General features: G+C 35.8%; 1 protein-coding gene across 2 annotated transcripts in view; it reads left to right on the forward strand.

Moving 5' to 3' along the window:
* The window catches only part of MTF2 (metal response element binding transcription factor 2), a 29,201-nt gene extending 9,953 nt beyond the window's left edge, over positions 1–19,248 (forward strand). The window contains exons 2-15 of one of the 2 annotated variants that reach the window (XM_087733685.1): positions 1,983–2,181; positions 2,327–2,420; positions 3,959–4,054; positions 4,432–4,532; positions 4,896–5,044; positions 6,299–6,394; positions 7,554–7,622; positions 8,475–8,598; positions 11,958–12,025; positions 12,418–12,588; positions 13,248–13,356; positions 13,555–13,613; positions 13,763–13,867; positions 16,932–19,248. In XM_087733685.1, coding sequence (XP_087589811.1) covers positions 1,983–2,181; positions 2,327–2,420; positions 3,959–4,054; positions 4,432–4,532; positions 4,896–5,044; positions 6,299–6,394; positions 7,554–7,622; positions 8,475–8,598; positions 11,958–12,025; positions 12,418–12,588; positions 13,248–13,356; positions 13,555–13,613; positions 13,763–13,867; positions 16,932–17,286 — 1,795 coding nt within the window. In that variant the 3' untranslated portion in view covers positions 17,287–19,248. The remainder of the gene's footprint in view (positions 1–1,982; positions 2,182–2,326; positions 2,421–3,958; positions 4,055–4,431; positions 4,533–4,895; positions 5,045–6,298; positions 6,395–7,553; positions 7,623–8,474; positions 8,599–11,957; positions 12,026–12,417; positions 12,589–13,247; positions 13,357–13,554; positions 13,614–13,762; positions 13,868–16,931) is intronic. The other variant, XM_087733686.1, reaches the window with a different exon arrangement.
* Positions 19,249–24,620: the final 5,372 nt, after the last annotated feature.

Here is a 24,620-nt window from a genome sequence, read left to right on the forward strand (position 1 = left end):
CGTGAGAAGCAGCAGAATTGGTAGGATTCTTTATCTGGGAAATATGGCTGGGTGGGTCTAAACGTTGTTACTGGGGCATGAAGGGAGAAGATGGAAAACAACAGTTTAGCTTTCTGATGCAATGATGAAGGACGTCAAGTGAAGTGACAAGGTGCCAGCAGTGAAACAAGACAAAAGTGCTGCTTAACAGGTTCAAGAAAACATGTAGGAAAACTAGCAGAAGAAAATTCCATTAAGGACTAAAAAAAGTGAAGACATTACTGCTTGAGATCTTTGGATCCATAACCCATGAGAGACCTAAAGAATATTTGGGAGAGGAGTGTTATAAGTTTTGTCTGTTGCTCTGGTCTTCCTTAGTCATCTATCTGAGTGTTTTTGTGTTTGGGATCAGGCAGGACTTAAACTGGTGACCCAGTTGTGCATGAGGATGCCAGAGTTACTGGGCTAGATGGAACACTCGTCCAGCCCATTATGGCTGCTCTTCCTGTCATGTCATTGTTTAGACTTTGATTATAAATATGCTTAAAACAGCTGTCTAACTTTCTCGTGTCTAACCTTCCTCATTTAAACTGTTTAGAACAAAAAAAATGTTGATCTCTAGAATATTAACTTTTGCATTTTTGCATATTTTTGATGCTTTAAGCCATTATAATTCAAGTTTTATTTTCATATTGGACTTAAATAGTAAACTTTTTAGGGAGAAGGCATTCCCTTCTCTTTGAAACTTTAGAGTAACTTCTCTAACATCTGAACAGTAATCCTCATCAAACTATATGGGACACTGATTCGTTTACTGGTTTTGTTGGTGCTTTGTGATTAATTCAAATGTTTCTGGTGCTGATAATGTATCCAAGCTATCCTGAGTGAGGTGAAACTTTGTTCTTTCAGTTGACTCTATCCTATTTAACTCCCTGATCTGTCCTTGTGTCTGCATTGTAGTTATACATACATTTAGTTTCTAAAGAGAAAATATATTTGGATATAGGAATGGTAATTTTGTTTTATTGCCTCAAATTCTGCCTGTTAGTTATGAAGATTCTTTGTTGTGCATTATCTGGTTCTATTTTATAATTTTCTGTATTTTACTCCTTTACTTGGAGTGTAGTGTTTGATAGCTAGTCTGACATAAAAGCGTATTCACATGTGTATATATACTTATATATAAATAGGCTATATATTGTGGAATTGTATGAGGAAAAGATTATTGATTCAAGTAACTTATAATTTGGAGTTTCATATATGAAGAAAGGTTGCAAGATCTTTTTTTCCTTCCTTATTCTTTATGCTTCTGGTTATAACAGAGAGGAAAGCTTATTTTACATTAGAAAATTCAGATGTAGAAATTCTTCCTGTGCTAGAAACCTCTACAGCTATGCTTAGTGGCAAAGCATGGTGCTGTGTTGGAGGAACCTAAGTTAGTATAGACCTTGAGTTAGCATAGTGTTCAACCTGGTTTCTTTCTCCACCAACCTTCCCCGCCCATGTTTTTGTGCTGTGTTTGGTTTTGTGTGGTGTGGGTTTTTTTTGTTGTTTTGTTTTAAATTCTGAGTAACTGATTGCTGAGTACCACATTGTCTGCTACTCTCCCTACCCAAGGTAACATAGTTAGAAATGGCTTAGGACCTTTATAGCTTCCTTGGAATTTTAGAAAACTGTCAGTGACTCGAGTGACTAATGTTTTGCGTAAGTAATCCTGTGTTGAATATTTCTGATGCATTCTTTGCTTCTGGTGACTTTATGAAGAGTCTCTGAGCTGGAAAGCTTGTGTCTCCCCATCCTTGTTAACAGTAGTTGATTTCATAGAAGATTTTTCTTTATATAAACTTGTCTCTTTCAAATTTTGTAGACTCTTATAGTGGCAGAGGCACTGCTACTAAAGATGCATGACCAGGATTTTAGTTACCTGAAGTTCTGGAGTTAGTTAAGTGAGTTTTAGCTGTGAATCATATTAATATTTAAAATATATGGTTTCTTCCCTTTAGAGACTCTACAGCGGTGGGTAATTCACTGGTCCATAAGCGGTCTCCTTTACGTCGAAGCCATAAGACCTCAGCATCTCTGACCAAGCTGTCGTTACGTGATGGACAAAAAGCCAAAAAGCCACTGTGTAAATTTGAAGAGGGTCAGGATGTCCTAGCTAGATGGTCAGATGGCTTGTTTTATCTTGGAACTATCAAAAAGGTAAACAATTTTTTTTAACTTCACTGGAGTCATACAGTATCATATGTTGGTTAAATATTACAGTATTATTGTCTCACTTAGTATTAAATACATTCTTCTGTTTAGTCCTTTTACTCATGGCTTCCACTGTATTTTTGTTTTTCAGATAAACAAACTGAAACAGAACTGCTTCATTATATTTGAAGACAGTTCCAAATCCTGGGTTCTCTGGAAGGACATACAAACAGGCAAGAACTTCGGTGAAGTAGTCATTGTTTGGTATTTTGTTTAGATTACTCTATCTGTTAAAATAAATTATTACATTATATTCTTGTATCCTAAAGAGTGATATAGTTTAATGTGACCCAGGATCATGAATTAGGCAAATTAAAAAAAAAAAAAGTTTCTTTTCAAACAACTCTTTATCATTGCAGTTACTGTTTTGTTTTGGGTTTTTTGTTTTTGTTTGGTTTTTTTGTTTTCACATAACTATGTGCAGGGAGGGGAGAATGCTTCTAAAAATAATCACATTTGAGTTTCTTTGGATGGGGATAGAGTGTGATACTCTGTCTTAACAGAAAACTCCAGGCCCTAATTTACACCAAGTTTATGTCCTCCTATTGTTTTCAGTTGAAACAACATGACGTGGAAAGAAACCAAAGACTGGAAAATCCTAGGTTTGAATGGAGTTTTCACATTTAAAAGTAACACCATAACTGTTGCACATAAGAAACCATTACAGATTTTGGAGTATTCATGTGATATAAAGAAATGTGCAATTATCAAGTGAGACATCTATTGTATATTAGCTTTGATTTTTCAGATATTTGGGGAGTAGCTAGTATTTTGATAATCTAATGCTAATGAAGCATGGATGACAATTTCAGTGAGAATTTATTCTGAAAATCAGTTACAATTTCCTCATCATATAAAGGCAGTGGAAATCTGATCTGGCTCTTGCTGATTCTTGATATTTAAACTAAACACTTTATCTGCTGGTAGGAGAAGCTTTGTATTCATAATAGCAAAAAATCAACTCCTTTATTTCTGAGAAGCTCTTAAAATACTGCTGTTGTGCTTCTGTATAGTACTAGTTTATGATCTTTGATTCATTTATCATAACGATCAAACTTTAGTGCATTAGTGTGATAACATGTTGATTAAGTTATTTGTATTTTAATCCAGATTTTTACATTGATAGGTGGTATAGTCGGCGCAAGATGTAGTTTTGTTTCCGGTTTGCAAGCTAATGTTGTTTTTTTTTTTTTTTTACCTCTACTGTTACTGTGTGCTTTTGCATGCTTGCAGATATGTATAAGAAGTAATAACGTATTTCCTAAGAGTGTTGGAGTTCAATATTAAAGCACCTTGGGCAGATCTGTCAAAAAGATATGCACCAAATTGTCCATGTATTTACACGAAAACAAGCACAAACTATTGTAAATACAAAACATATCTATCAGTTGTCCAGATAGGATTTGTTTATATGTTTGTTTTTTTAACCTGCCACTTACGTTCTTTATTCAGTTATTTAATTTTTATTGTTGATATTAAGGAACCATGGACTGCATAGTAAAGAGGCAGCATATAGCCTATGATAAGTGATATAAATACTTGTAACATGTACAGTCTGTACAAAATGTCTGAATTTATCTCCGTTAGGAAGTTAGGCTCTGTAACAATATTTTTCTACAATGCATGGATCTGTAACCAAAATTATTAAAAAAGCCATATGTGTGGTAACCATTCCAACTGCAGATGTAGTCTGAAAAAAAATCACACTTTCATCTTTGTCTAGGAGCCACTGAAAGTGGGGAAATGGTCTGTACAATATGTCAGGAAGAGTATTCAGAAGCACCGAATGAAATGGTTATATGTGATAAATGTGGGCAAGGTAACGATATCTTTTTATCTCTATTTACTGCATTTTGAAAGATGTTTCGATTTGCTTTATGAAGGAGGATATTTGCCTGGCTACGACTGACTGCTCAACTGATCTTAAATTTTATAGCCCTTAGTGGCTATTAACAGCTCAGTAAATAATGATAATCCATGTTAAAGTATCTAACACCTGTTCTGTAAGTAAAATTTATGTTTTCCACTAAGAAAATTTCAAAGACCATTTTGCATGTGTTACCAATTTTTTTATCAGATTTTTGGCACTTAATAATGGGTAATGCCTTATAGTTGCATTAAAATTATATGTAGTTAATTTTGTGTAAGCTGCTCCTGCCATTTTAGTAACACTTTGGTTGATCATTTTTTACACAGGTTATCATCAGCTGTGTCATACACCAAATATTGATTCCAGCGTGATTGATTCAGATGACAAATGGCTCTGTCGACAGTGTGTTTTTGCAACAACAACAAAGGTGTGTTTCTAGAAGAACATTTCTTAATACATCCCATACTGCATGCATGCTTTGTTTTTGAAGTTGAGAGAAAAAAATAAAAGAAATAGCATAAAAGAAATAGCATTTTTTTTCAGTGATTTATTTTTTAGCTTTGATCTGAATGGAATTTTTATATTTTGGGAATTAATATTTATTTTAGAAATAGATGACATCTGGCTTTCGATTAATTTTTAAACAAATATGCTAGTATTAAAACATAAATAAAGTAAAATACTTTCACCTGTATTATAGACAAATTTTTGTAACTTTCGAATTAAAGGATTTGAAAGTTTCAGAAATATATTATTATTGTTGTAAACTAATGTATTTGTTTTGGCCCAGAGGGGTGGTGCACTTAAGAAAGGACCAAATGCCAAAGCACTGCAAGTCATGAAACAAACATTACCGTATAATGCAACAGACCTTGAGTGGGATGCAGGTCATAAAACCAATGTCCAGCAGTGTTACTGCTATTGTGGAGGACCTGGAGAGTAAGTAAACAGATAATACATAAGAGCTTTTCTCTGTAATGCAGCTGCAGACTTTGGCCCTGATCCTGTAGACTTTTACTTGTGAACTTGTTGGTTTCTGTTTCTATTTTGTGTAGGTATTAAACTCGATGCAAAGTGGAATTTTGAATTTTATATATCTCTTTTTTTTAAACGTCTCATGGGAAATACATGATTAATGGCTTTCCTTCTTCCATCAAATCTTTTGGTTTGTTTTAATTTTGCCATGTGACCATCACATAACATCACAGTCCATTCTACAACAAGCAAGAATGTATTTTTTTTGCATTGCTACTGTTAATATGTTGACATTGGATGGAGTTGTTTGATCTTCTTGCAATTCTAGGCAGTGTTTTTCTGATGTTAACTCAGCTCTGTAATTAGTCACAAATATAAATTTATCTAGAGATTAGTTTAGTAAATTTTGTTGGGCTAGACAGGTGTCTGATTCTACCATAAGATCATACCCTGGATTGCAATTATTGGCGGGGGAAAGACTTTTTTCCTCTTATGGCATTAGAGGGTCCTCTGCTGGTTCTTTCTTACAAGAAAGGCAAGAAGAGGATTTCTTAAGCAGGTAGAGATGAATACTCTAGTGTCTGCATGGATGAGGGAATGAATAAAATAGCATTGAAGATTTGCAGTCAAGGAAAGTCAAGAGTCCCACAAAGAAGTGGAGATTTTGAGTTTATACTCACAGAACAGAGCTCTGGTTTGAGAATTTTGCAGACTTGGACAAACATCGCCTTCAGTTTTGCATGGTTCCTTTTCTCAAGGGAGAAGCAAAAGAAGGAAAAGAAAAAAAAGTGTAAACTATGAGGTTCATTTTGAAGATTCAAGTATTTGAATCTTCAGTACAAATGTTTGTAACTGTACCATGCTTTGGAAAATAACAAGGAAGCTAATCCGGTATGCGAGAAGGAGCTTATATGGAGTTACTGAATTCTTATTATTGAGAATTTAAAGGTGGTTGTCAGAGGAAATTAAATTTTTATTTTCTTTAACTTAATTCTTCCTTTTACTAGATGATCTTGTATTATTCTTAGTCAGTCTTTTCTAGTAATCATTCATTATGGAACTTTGTTACTGAAATATCCCTACAGATGACAGTTTGTCTTATAAACTGTGAAAATCAGTTTTGGGTCAGAAGATCCCTTGCTATTTAATTTAAATGTAATGAAGAACAATTTTCAGCAACTTTTTTAACACGTATTGTTTTTCTTTCTGTTGGTGAAGCTGGTATCTAAAGATGTTGCAGTGCTGCAAATGTAAGCAGTGGTTTCACGAGGCTTGTGTGCAGTGCCTCCAAAAGCCAATGCTTTTTGGTGACAGGTAAGAAACTTAAGCTGTACTTTATGGTTGTCTTTATTTAAAATGAGGAGGGAATCTCACGTATGAGCTTTTATTAAGGCATCTGTAATACAACAGTATTTTCCAAAGATGGGGTGAGTTTTGTGTAGAAAATAATATGTAATAAAGCATGTGTTCAGGTGCCAGGAAAATGCAGTTCTTCATCTGTGTTTAATGAAGGAGGGTGGGGTGGGGTGGTGGGTGGTGGAGAGGTAACCAATGGATAGTTAAATTCAAACTGTTACTGACTTCAGTTTGTGTGGAAGTCCGTTATACTATAGGTGCTGGCTACTGGGAAATTGGAAGCTTTAAAGCAGACTACCTTAGTGGGCTCATAAGTTAGATATGGGCTTTCAAGTTCACATTGTGTAGGTGACTAATCTCTTGTATGCAACAGGCACCATGCTTTAAGGTGGGCTATCAGTGTGTGTGTGTGTGCACAGTAGTAGTTCCCTGTACTAACAGTATAGGTAACTGGAGAAAACTGGGAGGATAGTTAGACTGAGGGGAACTCTGTACATCCTCTGTTCACGTATGATGAGTCGGGACAAAAGGAAATGAGAAAGAGCGCTGTTCTGTGCTTCCATTTTAAGAGGAACTTGGAGCAGTTGGAGCAGATGAGAGAGAGAGAAAACTGGAGAAGGGCATCACGGAGTATCTCATTCATTAGCTATTATACATTCTTTTAGCTGTTGTTTGTGCTGGAATGTTTGTATGAGGGAACTGAGTTAGGACCCAGGAATGCATGGGTCCTTTAAACGCATTCTTACACTGGTGCACAGGTTTCTGCATTTGAGAGAATGGAGTGGGGACATTACAGAGCATCTTCACTGATATAGTCACAGGTTGAGGGGCATTCTTAAAGAGTATGAAACAGTGGTACCAGGATAAAATTGAGGAAGTACCTTGTATCTGGCCTGGTAGGTACTGGCACAGATTGTGGAAATTGATAAAGGAAGGTGGAAGATGAAGGGACTCTCGAATATCATATGGCTGGGTTCCTAGCCTGCTTAACTCTTCTCTTTTTTTTTTTTTTTTTTTTTTTTTTTTATAACTAGGATGTTAGTGTTAAGAGTGTGTGTGTGTGTACAGACACCCACCACCCAGACACATGTACATATACATATGTATATATTTTTAGGTTTTATACGTTCATTTGCTCAGTTTGCAGTTCTGGACCAGAATACCTCAAACGTTTACCCTTGAGATGGTAAGTATAAACTAAAAAAAAAAAAGGGTGAGTTGAATACCTGCTCTGCTTTTTCTTTTTGGTATTTTGATTCGCCTTGCAAAAAAGGAAATCTACTTGCTGCCTTGAGTTGTTGCCTGAGTTGTTGCTGCTTGTATGAACAGGGACAACTTTTCCTTCAAAGCTTATCCTTAAATGTAGAGAGATATTGCAATTATGTGCTCTTGGGATTTATTCCTGGGATTGTTCAGTAAAGTAGCAAGCAACTACTCACTTGTTGTATATGTGAAGATTGAGATATCTGAACAAAGTCTTTTTTGCAGGTTTAGGATCCTGCCGTTAGAAAAGCCAAATGTAGTGAATACTAGAGTATACATCTTGACACGTTTTATAATAGTTTCCTTCGTGAGACTTAATGGTTAATTGTAGCTTGAAATCTTTGAACTAATCCATATTAGAAATTATATCCAATTTAGTGGATATATGTGCTAATAAATATATGGTGGAAATTACCATGTTAAATGTTAATTCACCAAAATACTTGCATGAATTCAGAATTGATACATTCAAGTATGAATTTGGACTTACTTAAATATCCTATGGTTTAGACCAGTATCGGACTTTAAAAGAACATCATGACAATGAGATGAGGCAGAGGTGAAAGTAAGAGTCAAAGCAGAAGGAATCATTTGAGGAAGAGAAATGACAGGAGACTTCATAATATTGTTGTCTGCATTGAGTGTTTTAAGTTGTGCTTTGTGTTCCTCTAACCATATTGTGCTAATATATTTTCTACTAAATTATTTCCAAGAAAAGCAATTGGAAGAAAAAGACCTTTTTCTCTGTTTTTACTCAAGTATCTTTGAATTCTAGGGTAGATATAGCACATCTATGCCTTTACAACCTAAGTGTTATTCATAAGAAGAAATACTTTGATTCGGAGCTTGAACTCATGGCCTACATTAATGAAAACTGGGATAGATTGCATCCTGGTGAGGTAAGTAATTGGAATACTCTCTCTTGTTTTTCCTCACAGTGCAAATATATGTCCTAAAAGTTAGCGACTTATGAACTGTTTTATTCTGGATGTTAGATCCTTTGTTACCTTAAAATCTAGTAATCCCAAATAATGAGGAGACCATCTTTAATTTCCTTGCAAAATAGAATGCTTTTTAAATGGTGTGTGTTTTTCTGAGCTATAAAATTTCTCAAGTGGTCCATGTAACTATTATTTTATTATTTGCATGGTAATTTTAATTATTTATACTCAACTGTTTATTCTGTTGCATATATGTATTTTCCTTTTCTTTCATTTTATAATTGTCTCATAGTTCCTTGATATTTTCATGTGCACAGACGAGAAAAATCTAAATGTAGAACTAAATGCAGAGTACATTGCATATGAAGACATCTTCAAAGTCTTTAAGGTTTAACACGTAACAAATTATTGTACATAAACATTTCCTCTTTCCTTCCTCTTCCAAAAATGGGGGTGATCAGTTCATGTCCAGGTCTAAAGACTGTTCTGATCCTTTTCCAGTCTGATTCTGCTACTTGTCAAGGCATCTTGGTTTTAGTTCATTACTATACTAGTTATTTTTCCAGCTATTTGATCTACTGGGCAGTTATCTTAGCATTAAAGGAGATCCAATTCCCCAAGTAGACTGAATTCATAGTTAAGCAAGAGGAACAGTGTAGATACTTGTTTCTGAATGTAAGGTTGGGGACAAAATTTATGTCTAAATTCAAATTGGCATACTGCTAGTAGAGTATGTACTTTATTTTGTGCATGAAAATTGTTTAGGGTTTTGAAGTTTAATACAGGTGGCATATAACCGATTTCAAACTCTCTTATCGTGAGTACATCCTACTTTTATACTTCTTTTCAGTAAGTTCATACATGTGTAATCCATTTTTACTAGCAGAAACAATTTGAGAATCAAATGTATATTCTTAGTTTAAATAACTACTTGTCACAAATAATGGAAAATAGTTTAAAATACACGTTAGACTATGAGTGTCAATAGTTTGTTAGAAAGGCAAGCAAACACTCAAGCATTACTAAAAATGACAATTAGCGTCATTATGAATAGACATCTGGTTTACTTTGGGATGTATAGCATCTCTTAGCTAAGTCATACCAAGTCAATAATGCTGTTATATCAAGCCTTAAGCTTTAATTAAAAAAGGCTGCACAAAATGGTAATTCTCACACCATCTTTTCAATACAGCGAAATATTCTCACTGTCTTACTGTACAGTTTAACAAATATGTAAGCGGTGTTAAGTTTTTACTTTTGTTTTTCTTACTATTGAGGGAAATGTGGAAGAAATTAATGTTTGTTTAAAGAAAATTATATTATGTGAAATAAATTTAACATAATTTCATGTCAGAATGGCTGGTCAGAGCAGCCGTGCTGTGGATGAGGAGAGTGGAGCTATCTGGCTGCCACTGACTTGGAGCACACATGCCATTTTGAAGATGTTGAAAGGCTACAGTCCTTATTGTGCTGCTCTACCCCCTTTCGGCTTTCAATCCATCCATGCTCAATCTATGTGAAAAACACATAACTAAGGGGGAGAAAGGAGAGGGGAGATCCAAAATAAAGAAACTCACTTCTTTAAGTGGGTACTTTCAATTCCTTAATCAATATTTCTACACCTTCAAGGAAAGTACTTTTAAGTCTGAAGACTACATTTTTGAAGGGGTAGATTTTGAATAAATGCATAAAAGCTGTGTTGAGGAAATCTTCAAGACTTTGTTCTGAAAAGATTCTAAATGTCTGTCACGAAGTTGGGAAAAATTGTCTTGAAAAATTTGAGGCAAATTTATTTTACTTCTTTGGTTAATCTGGTTTATTTATAAAACAGAAGTTAGTCACAGAAAGAATAACATCTACAATATAATGGTTTTAGGGTTTTCATAATATTCTTGGCTTGCCACTGTTAGAAATGACGCTTTGGTTTCTTTCTCTAGCTGCTTGTAATTGAATAAGAGAAAAAAGGTTTTTTAGCCATAGGTAAGGTGGGAGTAAATGGTGGAATCATCAGACCTCCTAAGCCAGTAATTTTTAGCATGTTATTTAGGAGGCAATAAATATATGGCAGTTTTCTGTATTTAAGTGCTACAGAGTTGCAAGACCTCCGGGTAGCAATGGATTGTACTGAATGCATGTGGTAAAGATGTGTAAAAACAGTTGGTGCTTTCTTTGGCTAAAATTGGTTGAATACTTCCCTTAACCTGACATAGACTGACTGTGAATCTTGCCCAAAATTGTGTTAAAAGGATTGGTTTTTCTGAGTATATTGACTCATTTATTTAGCTGTTAGCACGCTTAATCCTTTGAGCATTTCTATCTGTCCTGTTTGGTCAGAATTGTATTTAGAAAGTATTTAAAGATGATGTGTGGGTTGTTTTTTTTTAGCTGCAAATGTACAGTCTGCTCTGTAGTATCCATACTAATAGTGAAACTCATAAACTGTTTGTCAACTCTATAATTAAAGACAAATTTACTGCAGAGCCAAGTGGATATAAGATCTGGAACATTTTGGCATGGCAACTGGAAATGTGGTAGCTTCACTGGAATTTAAAAATGGCTGTCTAAATAAAAAAATAATCTTGTTTTAAATTCTATTACATAAATGTTGTGTCCGCTTCTTTATAGTCACCACCGTACTTACTCTGCTTTATATCTCTGTAATTCATAAGTATATAGTTTTTCAGAGAGCAGATTCCATGTTTTGGTAGCTTGATAGGGACTAGCTATTTCAGGCTGTGGTGCAAGAAGGGAGGTTAGACTGGGTCTTAGCAAATGGGGCCTGAAAATGGATTTACTTTTTTTTTTAAACTCTAGTAACTTTTCTGGGCCTCTTCTATTTTTTGTATCATGTTGAGTAATGTTGGCAAAAATGGGAATTAGGTCCTGTGGCAGATTAAAATGATCACCAATAAAATAACTAAGTTTTTGTGTCAATATAGTTATATTCTGCTTGCAATCTCAATTCATTTGGGAGTACGTAGTGCCACAGAAGAATTCTTGTTAGCAGTCTTGGGAGGGCAAGCTAGTATTATGTTCTTTTAGTATACTCAAATTCTTTTAGATACTTTTCTTGCACTTCTTACAAGTGAAACTCAAATTATTCTGCCTGGGCTTGATCTTGGCATTAATTCTGTGGGTGTAAATCACAGAATATATGGGATAATGATTAATATCCTTTGGGGTTAGGTAGTTTCCATAGCTAATACTTCATAAATGTACTTCACATCCAAATCTGTGGTTACAGTAACTCAAAGTAATGGGAGTCTTTCTATTACTAAAGAATTTGACAGGTTAAATGATTTCTTAATACTTCACAGCTGGCAGATACACCAAAATCTGAAAGATATGAGCATGTACTGGAGGCATTAAATGATTACAAGACCATGTAAGTTACTGGTACTTTTTGTTTTAAATGTTGTTTGCCTATTTAAGCTGATGTAGATTAGTCTTCAGTCTCCTTTGCAGAGTCTATCTGATAATCACTTTGGCTGCAGATAACATGTAAATTTTAAATACTGTTTCTATTTCAAACTATAACATTACATAACTATTTGAGTGGAACCCAGATCATGAGAAAAAATTTGTTTTAACTTCCATTTGCTTTCCACTTCACATTCTGTATTTGAGAGTGAGGATTGTGTTAGGGTAAAGAGCGGAATAAAATAGCATTAGAATGAGTATTCTAGTTTGCATAGTTTTGTTTTGCGTGTACACTGTTATTTTAAAAGTTGCTTTCCCTGGGCTCAGAATTTTAACAATTAATTTAAAATCATCTAGGTTTATGTCTGGAAAAGAAATAAAGAAGAAGAAGCATTTGTTTGGCCTGAGAATTCGTGTTCCTCCTGTGCCACCAAATGCTGCTTTAAAGGCTGAGAAAGAACCAGAAGGAACTTCTCATGAGTTCAAAATTAAAGGCAGAAAATCATCTAAACCAATCCCTGATGTGAGGTAAAATAACCCAGTCATTCTAGCAATGTTGTGGTAAATTGGGGCTACTTCGGGTATATGTTTTGTGCCTACAAAAAAGGCATTTTCATTGTATAATGTATTTTTTTAAATAACTGTAGAGGTGGACTATTTCTGAGAACAAGGTCTTTGAATGAATTTAATTAGCTTTCTATTAGAAGCCTTTTAAAAACAAAACAAAAAAACCAACATGAAATTTAGCAGTAAGAACAATGGAAAATATCCCAACTTTGCTGCCATTTGGGAAACAAAATCTCTTGCCTTTCTGTGGAGCTCTTATGCAATAATGTAACTAGAATTCTAATAGGAAATATGATTTGAGGTTGTAACTTGTATTAGTAAATGTGCCATCTTTTTTACCAAGTGTGATCATATGAATAAACAACACTTAACGCTTGTTCGTTCCTCTTCAACATTAGAGAATCAGTAATGTCACTAGAAAGATCTCATATGTGTTTACGTTATTCTAGAGGCAAAATTATGTAGCGTTGTACCTGGCAATTTTGATTTACCAGAATAACCTCATTTAGCACAATGTTTTAGCAGTAGACATCTAATTGTGTATTCATTGCCAAAGGAAAACATGTATTCAATGAAAATTATCTTCAATAATACAGAACAAAATATAAATTTTCTTCTAGGGAATTAAGTAATGGTATAGAAAGAAAAGGGAAAAAAAAATCAGTAGGTCGTCCACCTGGTCCCTATACAAGAAAAATGATTCACAAAACTCCAGAGTCGTCTCCTCTGGTAAGGTTTTGGATATTTCCCCCCCCCCCCCCCCCCCCCCCCTTCCCTCTAACTGGATTACAATTTTTGAAGAAAAACATAACCAGTTAATTTGAATCATGATATTCCCCCATTCACCCTCAAACAAAATTGATACAGCAATTAAAACTTAATTTGAAGTACTACTTCTTTCTTTTTTTTTTTTCTTTTTTTCCTTAGGATAATGAACCAGTTCCAGTGATAGAGAACCCAGCCTTGGAATTACCCTGCACTGTTGGGTAAATTAAAAAAAATAAATAGAAAAAAAAAATTCCCTGTAAAACATTTTAATACTGTGTCACTTATTTGTTTGCTTCTGAAATGTTAGCTCAGTTTTTAATATAAGATTATTTTCATTACATGGCAACCCTGTTATCTTGCATATCAGGAAATCTGATGGAACTGCACATTCATCCAATACCTCAGATGTGGAATCCACAGGTGCTGCCAGTATGAAAGAAACTACCTCATCTAGCATTTCCAGACATTATAGGTAATTATTCAATTACTCTATCTGCTATAAAGATTAAGATTTACAATATATTCATTTTAATAAAATTTTCTGAAAGGGGGGACAGGAAACAATTGGTTCAGCAGCACTTCACCCTTAATAAACAGAAGTTGCAGGGATTCTACAAGAGATGCCTTGCCAAAGCATGACATGTAATGTTCTAAGACTGGTTTCTTAAAACCTGAGGTTCTGTTGTACTTCCAGTCAGTTCTGAACCTTTTGGTTAACTTCCATGAAATCTGATCCAGGTAGTTCCAAAGAAATTAGAGTCTAACAAGATTCATGAAGATAGACGCTTGGATGAGAGAGACCCAAACCAGGAACCCACACTTACAGAAAGGCAGATGATTTTCTAATCATCTGGGGCCTAGTCATTGCCAGTGCTGTTCTGTTGTTTTGTGTGTTTTTTTTTTTTTTATTTAGTTGAACCTTTGGCAAAACAAAGGTAGAAGATAAGGTAGGAGGTTGAATTAAGTTATGAGGCAGCCATAGTAGATGTGCAATGGAGGTAAGGATATTGCAGAACTGGTGGGAGAATAAATAGAGAAGAACCAAGGATGTTGCAGAGGGGTATAACATTGAAGACGTGGTAGTTCACTGGGATTTGGAGTAATGAACAACTGAGACTCAGAGCAGAGCTATAAATTGCATGGGGAAATGTAAAGAAATAGATTTTCTTTAGTAGTTCTGCTTAAAACACACAGGGTGAGGGTTTTTTGTGCTCACTAACTGCTGTTCTTTGTTCATGTAAAATATGTAGTTAAATTACATTTACTGAAAAGAATTAAACTCTATAAACACTTTCTGAGCTTAGTTTTCTAATACAGGCCACAAAAGAGCTGATGTATACCCTGAATTAATTTTAGCAGCTTTTGTTTTTGTAGGTTTGTGTATTCATGTTAAAGAATAGTAAGTATGCTGTGATTTTGTACAGTCAATAGAGCATGGAAAATTTTTGGCACAGTCTTCATAAATAAATTATTAACTACAATCAACTTTTCTGCAAATAAATTGTTACTTGAACTTTTCCCTCTTTCAAGTTCAGCAAACATAACTTTCTCTTCTATTGAGGTACATGGATCCTCAATCTACTTATTCTGTCTCCTCTCTGGTTCATGCTGTCAAGTGCTTTCATGAGATGTTTTTGTGTGCGTTACTGGCACAAATAGTTTGTGTTCAAAAACTCACGTTTAACTTAGACTTCTGAAATTTTTACCTAAGGACTTAAGTCATTGTTTTGTATTTCTGCCCTTTATTCTGTTCTTTTTTTTTAACGTTAAAAAGGTCCACTTTTTTCCTAGGTATGTTACATAGGAGTCTTGAACATCAAAGTTCACATACCATTTAATTTAGGACTTTGTGAAACATGATCTGGATGAGGGGATTGAGTGCACCCTCAGTAAGTTTGCAGATGACGTCAAGCTGGGTGGAAGTGTTGATCTGCTGGAGGGTAGGAAGGCCCTGCAGAGGGACCTGGACAGGCTGGGTCGATGGGCTGATGAGATTCAACAAGGCTCAGTGCCGGGTCCTGCACTTGGGTCACAACCACCCCATGCAACGCTACAGGCTGGGGGAGGAGTGGCTGGAGAGCTGCCTGGCTGAAAAGGACCTGGGGGTGTTGGTTGACAGCCGCCTGAACATGAGCCAGCAGAGTGCCCAGGTGGCCAAGAAGGCCAATGGCATCCTGGCCTGTATCAGGAATAGTGTGGCCAGCAGGACCAGGGAGGTGATAGTGCCCCTGTGCTCGGCACTGGTGTGAGGCCGCACCTCGAGTGCTGTGTTCAGTTTTGGGCCCCTCACTACAAGAAGGACATGGAGGTGCTGGAGCGTGTCCAGAGAAGGGCAACGAAGCTGGTGAAGGGTCTAGAGCACAAGTCTTGTGAGGAGCGGCTGAGGGAGCTGGGGTTGTTTAGCCTGGAGAAGAGGAGGCTGAGGGGAGACCTTATTGCTCTCTACAACTACCTGAAAGGAGGCTGTAGCGAGGTGGGGGTTGGTCTCTTCTCCCTAGTAACAAGTGATAGGACGAGAGGAAATGGCCTCAAGCTGCGCCAGGGGAAGTTTAGGTTGGATATTAGGAAAAACTTCTTCACCGAAAGGGCAGTCAGGCACTGGAACAGGCTGCCCAGGGAAGTGGTTGAGTCCCCATCCCTGGAGGCCTTTAAAAGAAGGGTAGACGTGGCGCTTGAGGACATGGTTTAGTGGTGGGCTTAGCAGTGATAGGTTGATGGTTGGACTCAATGATCTTAAGGGTCTTTTCCAACCTTAACGCTTCTATGATTCTGTATTTTATTATGTGCAAATTATGGATGTAGGCTTTTACATAAGGATTTATAACTTGAATGCTCTTAATATTTGGATGATGGTTTACTATTGGATAATGTCAGAAGCTTCTTTTTTCATTCCTGGATATAAAACTATGTGAGTTTTGGATATATGTATTTTTCTGGCCACATATAATAAATCTTAGTCGTGTGCTATAGAAGGTAGTGATGTAGAATAGATTTTGCAATATCTTCTTTCATATTTCAGAGTTTTTATTTACTGAGATAAAGTCAGCTTGAAAAAAATAACTTCATAAATTCATTTTTTATTTAGTCTTAACTAACATAGTCTCAAACTTTTTATAGTACAGCTTTTGTAATTGAGGCCTACCTGTGTGATAAAGCTGTATCTTTAATTTGCAAATTTAAGCACATTTGGTGCAGATTTCTCTGAAGACAGTTTTTAAAAAATTTGCTTAAGAATGGGGTTAAGCTGTATCAAAATAGTACTCTTAACATATCTAGGCATATGTTAATATTATTTAGCTAACCTTTCTGACATTTTGTTAAATTAGTACCATTTTCCTTATGTAAATAATCATTATTTTGCAAGTGCCATATTTATAGTCATCTATCTGTAGGCCAGAAGTATTTTTATCAGTGAAAAATAGAACAAAGAAGTTTATGATATAAGTTGCATGGAAATAATTGATGATAAAGCATACCTTTTTGAATAAGTTCCTTGGAGTTAATGCTGGTTTGTTTTGTTTTTTTTTTTTTAATAGTTTATCTGACTCGAGAAAAAGGACTCGTACAGGAAGAACTTGGCCTGCTGCAATACCACATTTGAGAAGAAGAGGTCGCTTTCCACGAAAAGCACTCCAGACTCAAAATTCAGAAATTGTAAAAGATGATGAGAGCAAGGAAGATTACCAGTATGATGAACTCAATACAGAGATACTTAACAACTTAGCAGATCAGGAGTTACAGCTCAATCATCTAAAGAACTCTATTACTAGTTATTTTGGTGCAGCAGGTAGAATAGCTTGTGGGGAAAAGTACCGTGTTTTGGCTCGTCGGGTGACACTTGATGGAAAGGTGCAGTATCTTGTGGAGTGGGAAGGAGCAACTGCATCCTGACTGTAGGACTGAACATTATGTTCACTGCACTGTCATCTGTAAGTACAGTTCATAATGCAGAGCCATGAGCGAAATGTGTCTTTAAATGTGTTTCTAAAAACAAAACAAAACCAGTTTAGCCTTAACATGTAATTGTTATCATTACAGCTCTTGTGATAAAGACTTATCTTTTTAAAATCTGATCTGAAACTTAAATTTTTTAATCTGAACATTGTTAGATTGTTTTAGGTTGGGATATTTTGGGTTAAAATTGCTTAAAAATGTGCATGGTGTTTAAAAAAAAGAAGACATTTTCTAGAGAACATTCCATGGATACAGTTATTGTGATTTAGAGAAAATATTATGTAGATAGCACAAATATTTGAAAAATTTCGGTTTGTTTTCTTACCCAAATGTTTGCAGAAATGTATTTCTATTTCAATACTTTCTAGATTTCATAAGTGCAGTGTATATAATGCCTACTGAAGACTGTAAAATACTGAAGTTTTCTTTCAAACAAAGTGTAAAAAAAAAAAAAGAAAAAAAATATATTGAGCCTGTAAATTGCTCTGTGACCAGACTTCATTGTCTTCTTAATATATTCTTTGTGTGTGTGCGTGTGCGCATGTGTGTGTGTATATATACATATGTATATATGCACACACATACTTGTGCGTGTATATATATGTGTGATTGTGACCTATGCAATACAAATTATGGGATTGGGCAGCTTCTGAGAATACGTCCCATAATTCTTTTTTCAGGAATAGTTGCCAGTATTTACACAGCAGCATTTCTTCTCAGGCTTATTGGGTGCTGTTGCTTTCTATGTACTAAGGAAAAGTGTCAAACCAGTGCAGCGTGTTCTGGCAATGGGTGCAGTCATTGATGTTCATATGCTCTAGGTAATATTCCATCATTTTCCATGTGAATTAACTGTTAAATCATGCAGGATCCAAACATTTTGAAATTAACTTTACTAGAAATAACATTTAAAAGTTATTGTGGCACACTGATTGTAAATTTTGTGTCCCAGTTATAAACTAAGTTGACAGGAGTCACACACAAGATTCCTACATATCTGTAGAAACAGTCATATTTTCATAAATGTAGTATGAACAAAGTGTATTATTGCACAGGGTCAACAAACAGTTTGTTGCCATTTGAAGTAACATTACTGATTTTATTACAACATTACCTCTTTTGTTTTTATAAAATGTACCAAGTTTTAAATTGATAAGTTTATTTTACTTGTTTAAAAAAAAAAAGTCAAAAGTCTCTTGCCAGTATTAGATATTTTTTCTTTATTTGCTACTTTTGAGGGGGTTTTAGCCAAAGAGTAAACAGAAGAATATTTTTACTTTGGTGGTTATTAACTGTACTGCATAAGGTTAGCTTTCTTACATGCTTACGGTTTACTACCAAAATAAAATTATATAACATTTATAAATGAGAGTGGTTTAAAATGTACTGCCTGCGTTAGTACTTATTTATTCCATTACTTGATTATTTGACTTTTTCTGCTCATCTTGAACATCTTGAAAAGGTGATTTTTTTTTTTTTTTTTTTTTCCCCTGTCACCTTATAGCCAAAGGAAGCAGAGAAAGCTTTTTATCCTGTGCTTGGTTTATGGCTGGCCGGGTAATATTAGCTTTATAAAAATGCTAATTAAAAACTGCCACTTCTGTTTACCTTCACTAAAATGTGTGGGTCTTTTCTCACACCCTCAGCTATTAATTTAATGTTGCCTTGCCTATAGCTGCAATATTTTGATAACACAGCAACTTCATGTTAATTTTTGAATGTTTATATCTTGGGATAATGCAAAATGTAAAGCCTTTGTAACCTTACTCACACCACCTGTATCTGTCTTTATTGTTTCACTTTATCCAAGTCCTTTAATTCTAACTGAACACCAGCAGTATTTTTCGTAAAGTTTCATTAAAGATAAATATTGGAATGTACTTGGGGACTTGGGGGGGAGGGGGGGGGAAATATTTGCCAAACTTAAGTTGTCCATAGACTTAACTATTGTGAATGTCATTGTTTCATTTTATTATGGTGGTTGACTTAACTCTGATGTTCAGTTTGTATTTTTGGAATTGCTTTTTTTCTTAGAATTAAAAGACCAACATTAAATGTGTGTATTTTTTGAGAGAGAAGAATGAGTTTTGATTCTGTATTCTTGTGAAGTACGTACTTGGTGGCATCCTCCCATCCACTGTTTCTCTATCTCTAGCTTTCCTGTTGCTGTCCTAGAGACACTTGCCCCGCACATAAACACTAACTAGTGTTCCAGCGGTGCTTGAGGGATGCTTTGTTACAAGGTGTCATGTACTGGAAAATGCTGCAATAGTGCTGCTGAAGATACAGCTAGAGTAGTAATTAAAGCACACCTACAAATGCCTTTCTCTCATTTTATGTGAATTTCATTGTATGTAGTAATGGAGTGTCTAAAGGAAAAATACAAATGTTGCTGTACATAAGGATTTCATTTTGGTATGATTTGATCACTGTATGTATGCATGTGTGTAAATATATGTAATTCAACTTTGTTGTGGTCACTGATTTAGAACCATTTCTATGTGTATCAGATTTAATATTTTTCCATTATATATTATTTGTATTACAGTAGTATCTAGGTGAAGTCTCTCTTGAGGCCATTCTAAAAATGCAGGCATCACACGAACAAGACAGCAAAGAAATAATGGCACATTACTGGTCAGAATTGTGAAATAACTGTCCTAGTAAACTACTTGTCAAATCATTGTTCTCAACAAAATCTTCAAGAGGAATAAAAACTATGCTTTTCTATGCGTAACAGGCATTTTGAGTGAGATTACAAAGGGATTTTGAAAAAATCTCTGTGTGATATGTGAAATGAAAGTCAATATTTTGATTTAACATGAAGACAGAAATAAACCAAAAAAGGCCTTGAAGGTGAAGACAAGCAGTTTGTTGTCTAGGAAGTGGGGGGAAAGATAAGTGGATAAACAGAAAAATGGTCACGTCTTTGGAACATCCTGCTAAAGTGATCTTTAGTGTTCTATTTTAAAAGGAAATTGGTGAATTGAGATGGAATGTGCCAAGGCTGGAGATGGAGCAATAGTCAGAACACAGTGATAAGGATGAACTGGACTGGAGCATCAGTTCTGTGCGCAGAGGGCGGAGGATGAATCTTGCAAATGCTATGCAGGTAACATTTTCAGGCTTTAAATTGTGTCACTTCTCCAGTTCTCTCACATCTGCCTGAATGGAAAGTAACACTGCAGTTCAGGGTATGATGGTAGCAAAAGATGTTTTCTAGAAATGGAGAAAAGGGTTTAGGATGGTGAGTTGTGTTTGGTTGATGCTGAACTTAAGCTGATGGCTAAACACCCATGTGGAGGTATCTGATCTACTGAGATCCTAGTTTGGTCAGAAAAACAGTAATGTGTGACAAAAAAAAAAAAAATCTAAGTTGTCAGCCTAAATTTTGTAGAAAAGTTGATTTCTTTTTTTGTAAATTAGATCATCTATAGATGAGGTATAAAGAAAAGAAAGACAGGGGAAAAGAGATTCCTTTGGAGTCCCTGAAGAAAGTTGAAAGGGGAATGACCATTTTCTAGAAAAGATGGTGCAGGACAATGGAAAGAAAAGCAAAAGATGAGTACGAGTAGAAGCTGTGCACAGTCTGAGAATGAGCTTGGAATTCAATGCTTTTGCTGGTCTTTCCCTCCTATCATTCAGCAACAATGAAGCAGAAGATTTTGTATTGTCCTGATGTTTTTATCTGTTTTACGTTTATGAATCCCTTAATGTTCCTCTCTGCTAGCTCATATCTGCTATTTTTAATCAGATTTTTTCGTATTTCAGCATCGAGATCCATATATCATAACATAGAGTTGTTCAGGTTTTCATTGATACCAAAATATTTTGCCTTGCAGATACTATTTTTTCAAATACAGCTGTAGCTCATACAGTTCTCTTCATATCATCTTTCTCCTAATCTGTTCACTGATATTATTTCACCAGTGTGTATTTTTTCCCACTTGTTCCAATTTATATTTTTGAGCTTCTGAATTTGACAATATTCTGTTCTGTTCCCATTATTAGCTCTTTTGTGTTTGCCATTGATTGACTTCCATGTGGTTTTGGTTTCCTAGTCTTCTGTTTACCTAGTGTCCAGTGTGGTGGCATTGACTTGCATCTTGACATCTGCAGTCTTACTCTAATAAGCTCATTTGCTTCAAAACCTGCTTTATAGCAAGAAACTAATTAATAGTTCTGTCTTGCTCTAAATAAAGTTTGTTCTTCTGTAAGCACCATTTCAAAGTACTTCATTTGTGCTCTGCCATTCCCTAATGAATATTCATAAAACTCGCTATTATTGCGTTCACTCGTGTCATCATCCAATGTGATAGTTATTGCTTTGCTATGTACATGTTTCTCTCTTCATGAACATTACTAAGGTTGCCTACTTCATGTTTTTCACCTGTTTGCTCTAACTTGGTATCCATAACTTCACAAATTGGTTGCATGATAGCAGAGACTGGAAAGCAGGAAGATGGTAAAATTCTAGAGATTATCAACAATGGTTGGAAATTCAGAGAAAGGGAAATAACGAATGAACAATTGGAAAGGTTTTCAGGCTGTAGAATATTAAAATATATTTGTAGTGGTAACAGGATGAAAAGGTGAGCCTAAAAAGGGGATGAATATAAGGTAGAAGTAAGAATTGATCCAAGATAATGCAGAGTTCCTTGGGTAGGGAAGGTGACGCTTTTTGTACAAAATCCACACTCGGAACTGTCCTTTCTGAGAAACTAACTAGGGAGGCCAACTAGCTTGTTGCAGAAAAGTATGTGTATATAAATACAGGTAGTATGTATACTTACAGGTAGAAATACACAAGACTGAGTGATAATAATGAGAAAGAACTTGAATGTATTTAATTACAGTGGGAATTTATTATTTTTAAAGAAGTCTTTAAGTGGGCTGTGAAATGCTTATTAAAAAGAGAGCCTTTGATGGACTGGGGGGAAAAAAAAAATTGCTAATTCAATTGTTGCCTTCTTTCCTCCTGTGCTTTGTCTTCTCTGCTTGTGGTAATGAGCCCAGGTATCGCAGGCGCTCACCTGCCTCACAGGCATTCAGAGGTAAGTGCTGAAGCCTTAGAATGGGAACTCCTATTTGGCCGCTTGGCCCCTGAGCCTGCTTCTTTCTTCCCAGTCTTGTGGTGTCGTCTGGTCTCATGGGAGGGAAGTGACTGGGGAGAATGACTTCAGGAGAGGCAGCGTGAGTGAGTAAGGGCTGAAGCATGCTCAGGGCTTTGGGGACGGGGGACGGGGTCTGGCTCTGCCCTTTTCCTGTCCCGAGAATGTAATCGAGAGTTTTGTCATTAACTGTTTGGAACAGGGCTTGATTGAACTGTCGGAAGCGTTTTGTACGGACAGTCGTGGGTATCTTTTGTCTTGACTTTCATTTTTACCACTCCCTGAAATCCTCCAGCGTAATAGAAAAATGACTTTAATTAGATGGTTAATGTCAGGTCCTTTAACATAATGTGGAAATAAAGATACAGACTATAGATATGTGCTTTTAGAATTTTTCTCTTGGCAACTCTGTGCCTTCCTTACACACCTGTATTCCAATTCGGCAGGTAGCAGATAGAGAGTGAAGAAGGATATGTTGTTTCCAGAAACTTGGTACACACTAAGGGAAGAAAGGGGCTTGTGAGCTGCATGGGTTCCAAGTCTCATTAACTGTCCTCAACTATAGGAAGTGATAGCATGAGAGAAGATGATGTAATTCAGATGCTTCTGGTGAAACTTCAGCAGTCTATGTGTGTTTACTATTAAATTTTTATTTTTATTATTATTTTATTACTATTTTATTATCTTTACCTGTGATAAAAATAAGCAGTTCAGTAAATTGTTGGCTCTGGAAAAAAAAAACCCATACAATAAGGCATATAGCTTTTGATCTGCTCTGCAATAATTTATGAATACGGTACTTACTCGCCTCTATAGTAGCGTTCCTCCTGTATGAGCAGTTTCTGTGATAGGGTACTACTGGAGCAGGGGGAAAGCATGAAAAAGGAAGGGCTTAACGTAAGCCATTTCTCAGCAGTAACTACGAGTTGTAGGTCTCCTGTCTGCACCAAAACTCAGTAAGTTTTAAAATGAAACAGTCTCAAAGAGAATTGTTCTTTGAAACTAGGAAAGGCACAGGAACTGTTAGTTTTTAAAGATATCGGATATAGCTCAACCTACTTAGTTCCAGGCTGTCTTAATTAACTGTTGGGGGAAATAAGTCTTTAGGACAGATTGCCATATGAATATTTATTTTAAAAATACTCGGGGGAGGGGCAGGGGGGGAAGTAACTGCTGTGGCCGGTTGAATAAAATTTTTAACAAGGTGGTCTTGTCACCGTACCACGTGGTCATGGACTCTGAGGATGCCAGGTGCTGCAACCTGACCGACGAGCGGTGTTACAGAAGGAAGCGCTGCGGTGCCGAGTACGCGAGATGCAACGGACTCGTGCCAGTCTGAGGTACGAGAGTGCCATGTTGCGCGTCGGAAGGAGTTGAGGCAGAAGGTGTCGTTTCTCACAGCGTGCACTTTGAGAGACCAGGAAAGGGAACTATTGCATGCATTTCAGATGTCTTTGTCCAAAATGGCTTTTGATAGTTTTCACTGTGCATGTACCTTTTCAAGTCAAGCCACTGTTCCTTCTACCATTAATTGCCCAATCTGGCAACGTAACGTTGTACCTTAGTATTTGATGATATCTCCTTCATCAGTTCAAAACACAATACAAAAAGGAAGTTCCTGTTCCATTATTTGAACAATGTGGTTAGCAGGCTTCCGGACAGGCCCACGTTTCTCAGAAGTCTTATGAAATGGTAAACAAGCTCCGATTTGTCATGTGTATTACTTGATTGAGCTGAAAAAAGTGCTCCAAAAACGTTGAGCTTTTACTCTTAGGATCTTCCGTATTCTTTTATGAATAATGGGAAATAATTGAAATAAAAACTATAAAACTATAAAAAACCCTAAACTATAAAAAAAAAAATTAAGGCTCATACCTGACATGCATCTGGTAACTTAAAAATTAAAGTATTTTCTGTCACAAAGATCAGAGGTTGGTGTCATTGTGATCTGACACCTATGTAAATCTGAAGTTATTTGCATTGATAAAGTTGATTTTTGGGTTACAGTGAGTAAGAACAGAATGTGAACACTGCATGAGGAAGAAATGAAAAAGCTGCATTACTAAAACCAAAAGTTCTTGTTAGCTTAGCATCCTTGATCTTTTGCAGCATTCGTAGGTAAAGCATTCTTCCTTCATTATAAAACGAAGAACACAAACA

Source organism: Nipponia nippon, unplaced genomic scaffold, assembly GCF_047370975.1.
Source record: "Nipponia nippon isolate SJK-2023a ecotype South Korea unplaced genomic scaffold, ASM4737097v1 scaffold_5, whole genome shotgun sequence".
Taxonomy (NCBI): domain Eukaryota; kingdom Metazoa; phylum Chordata; class Aves; order Pelecaniformes; family Threskiornithidae; genus Nipponia; species Nipponia nippon.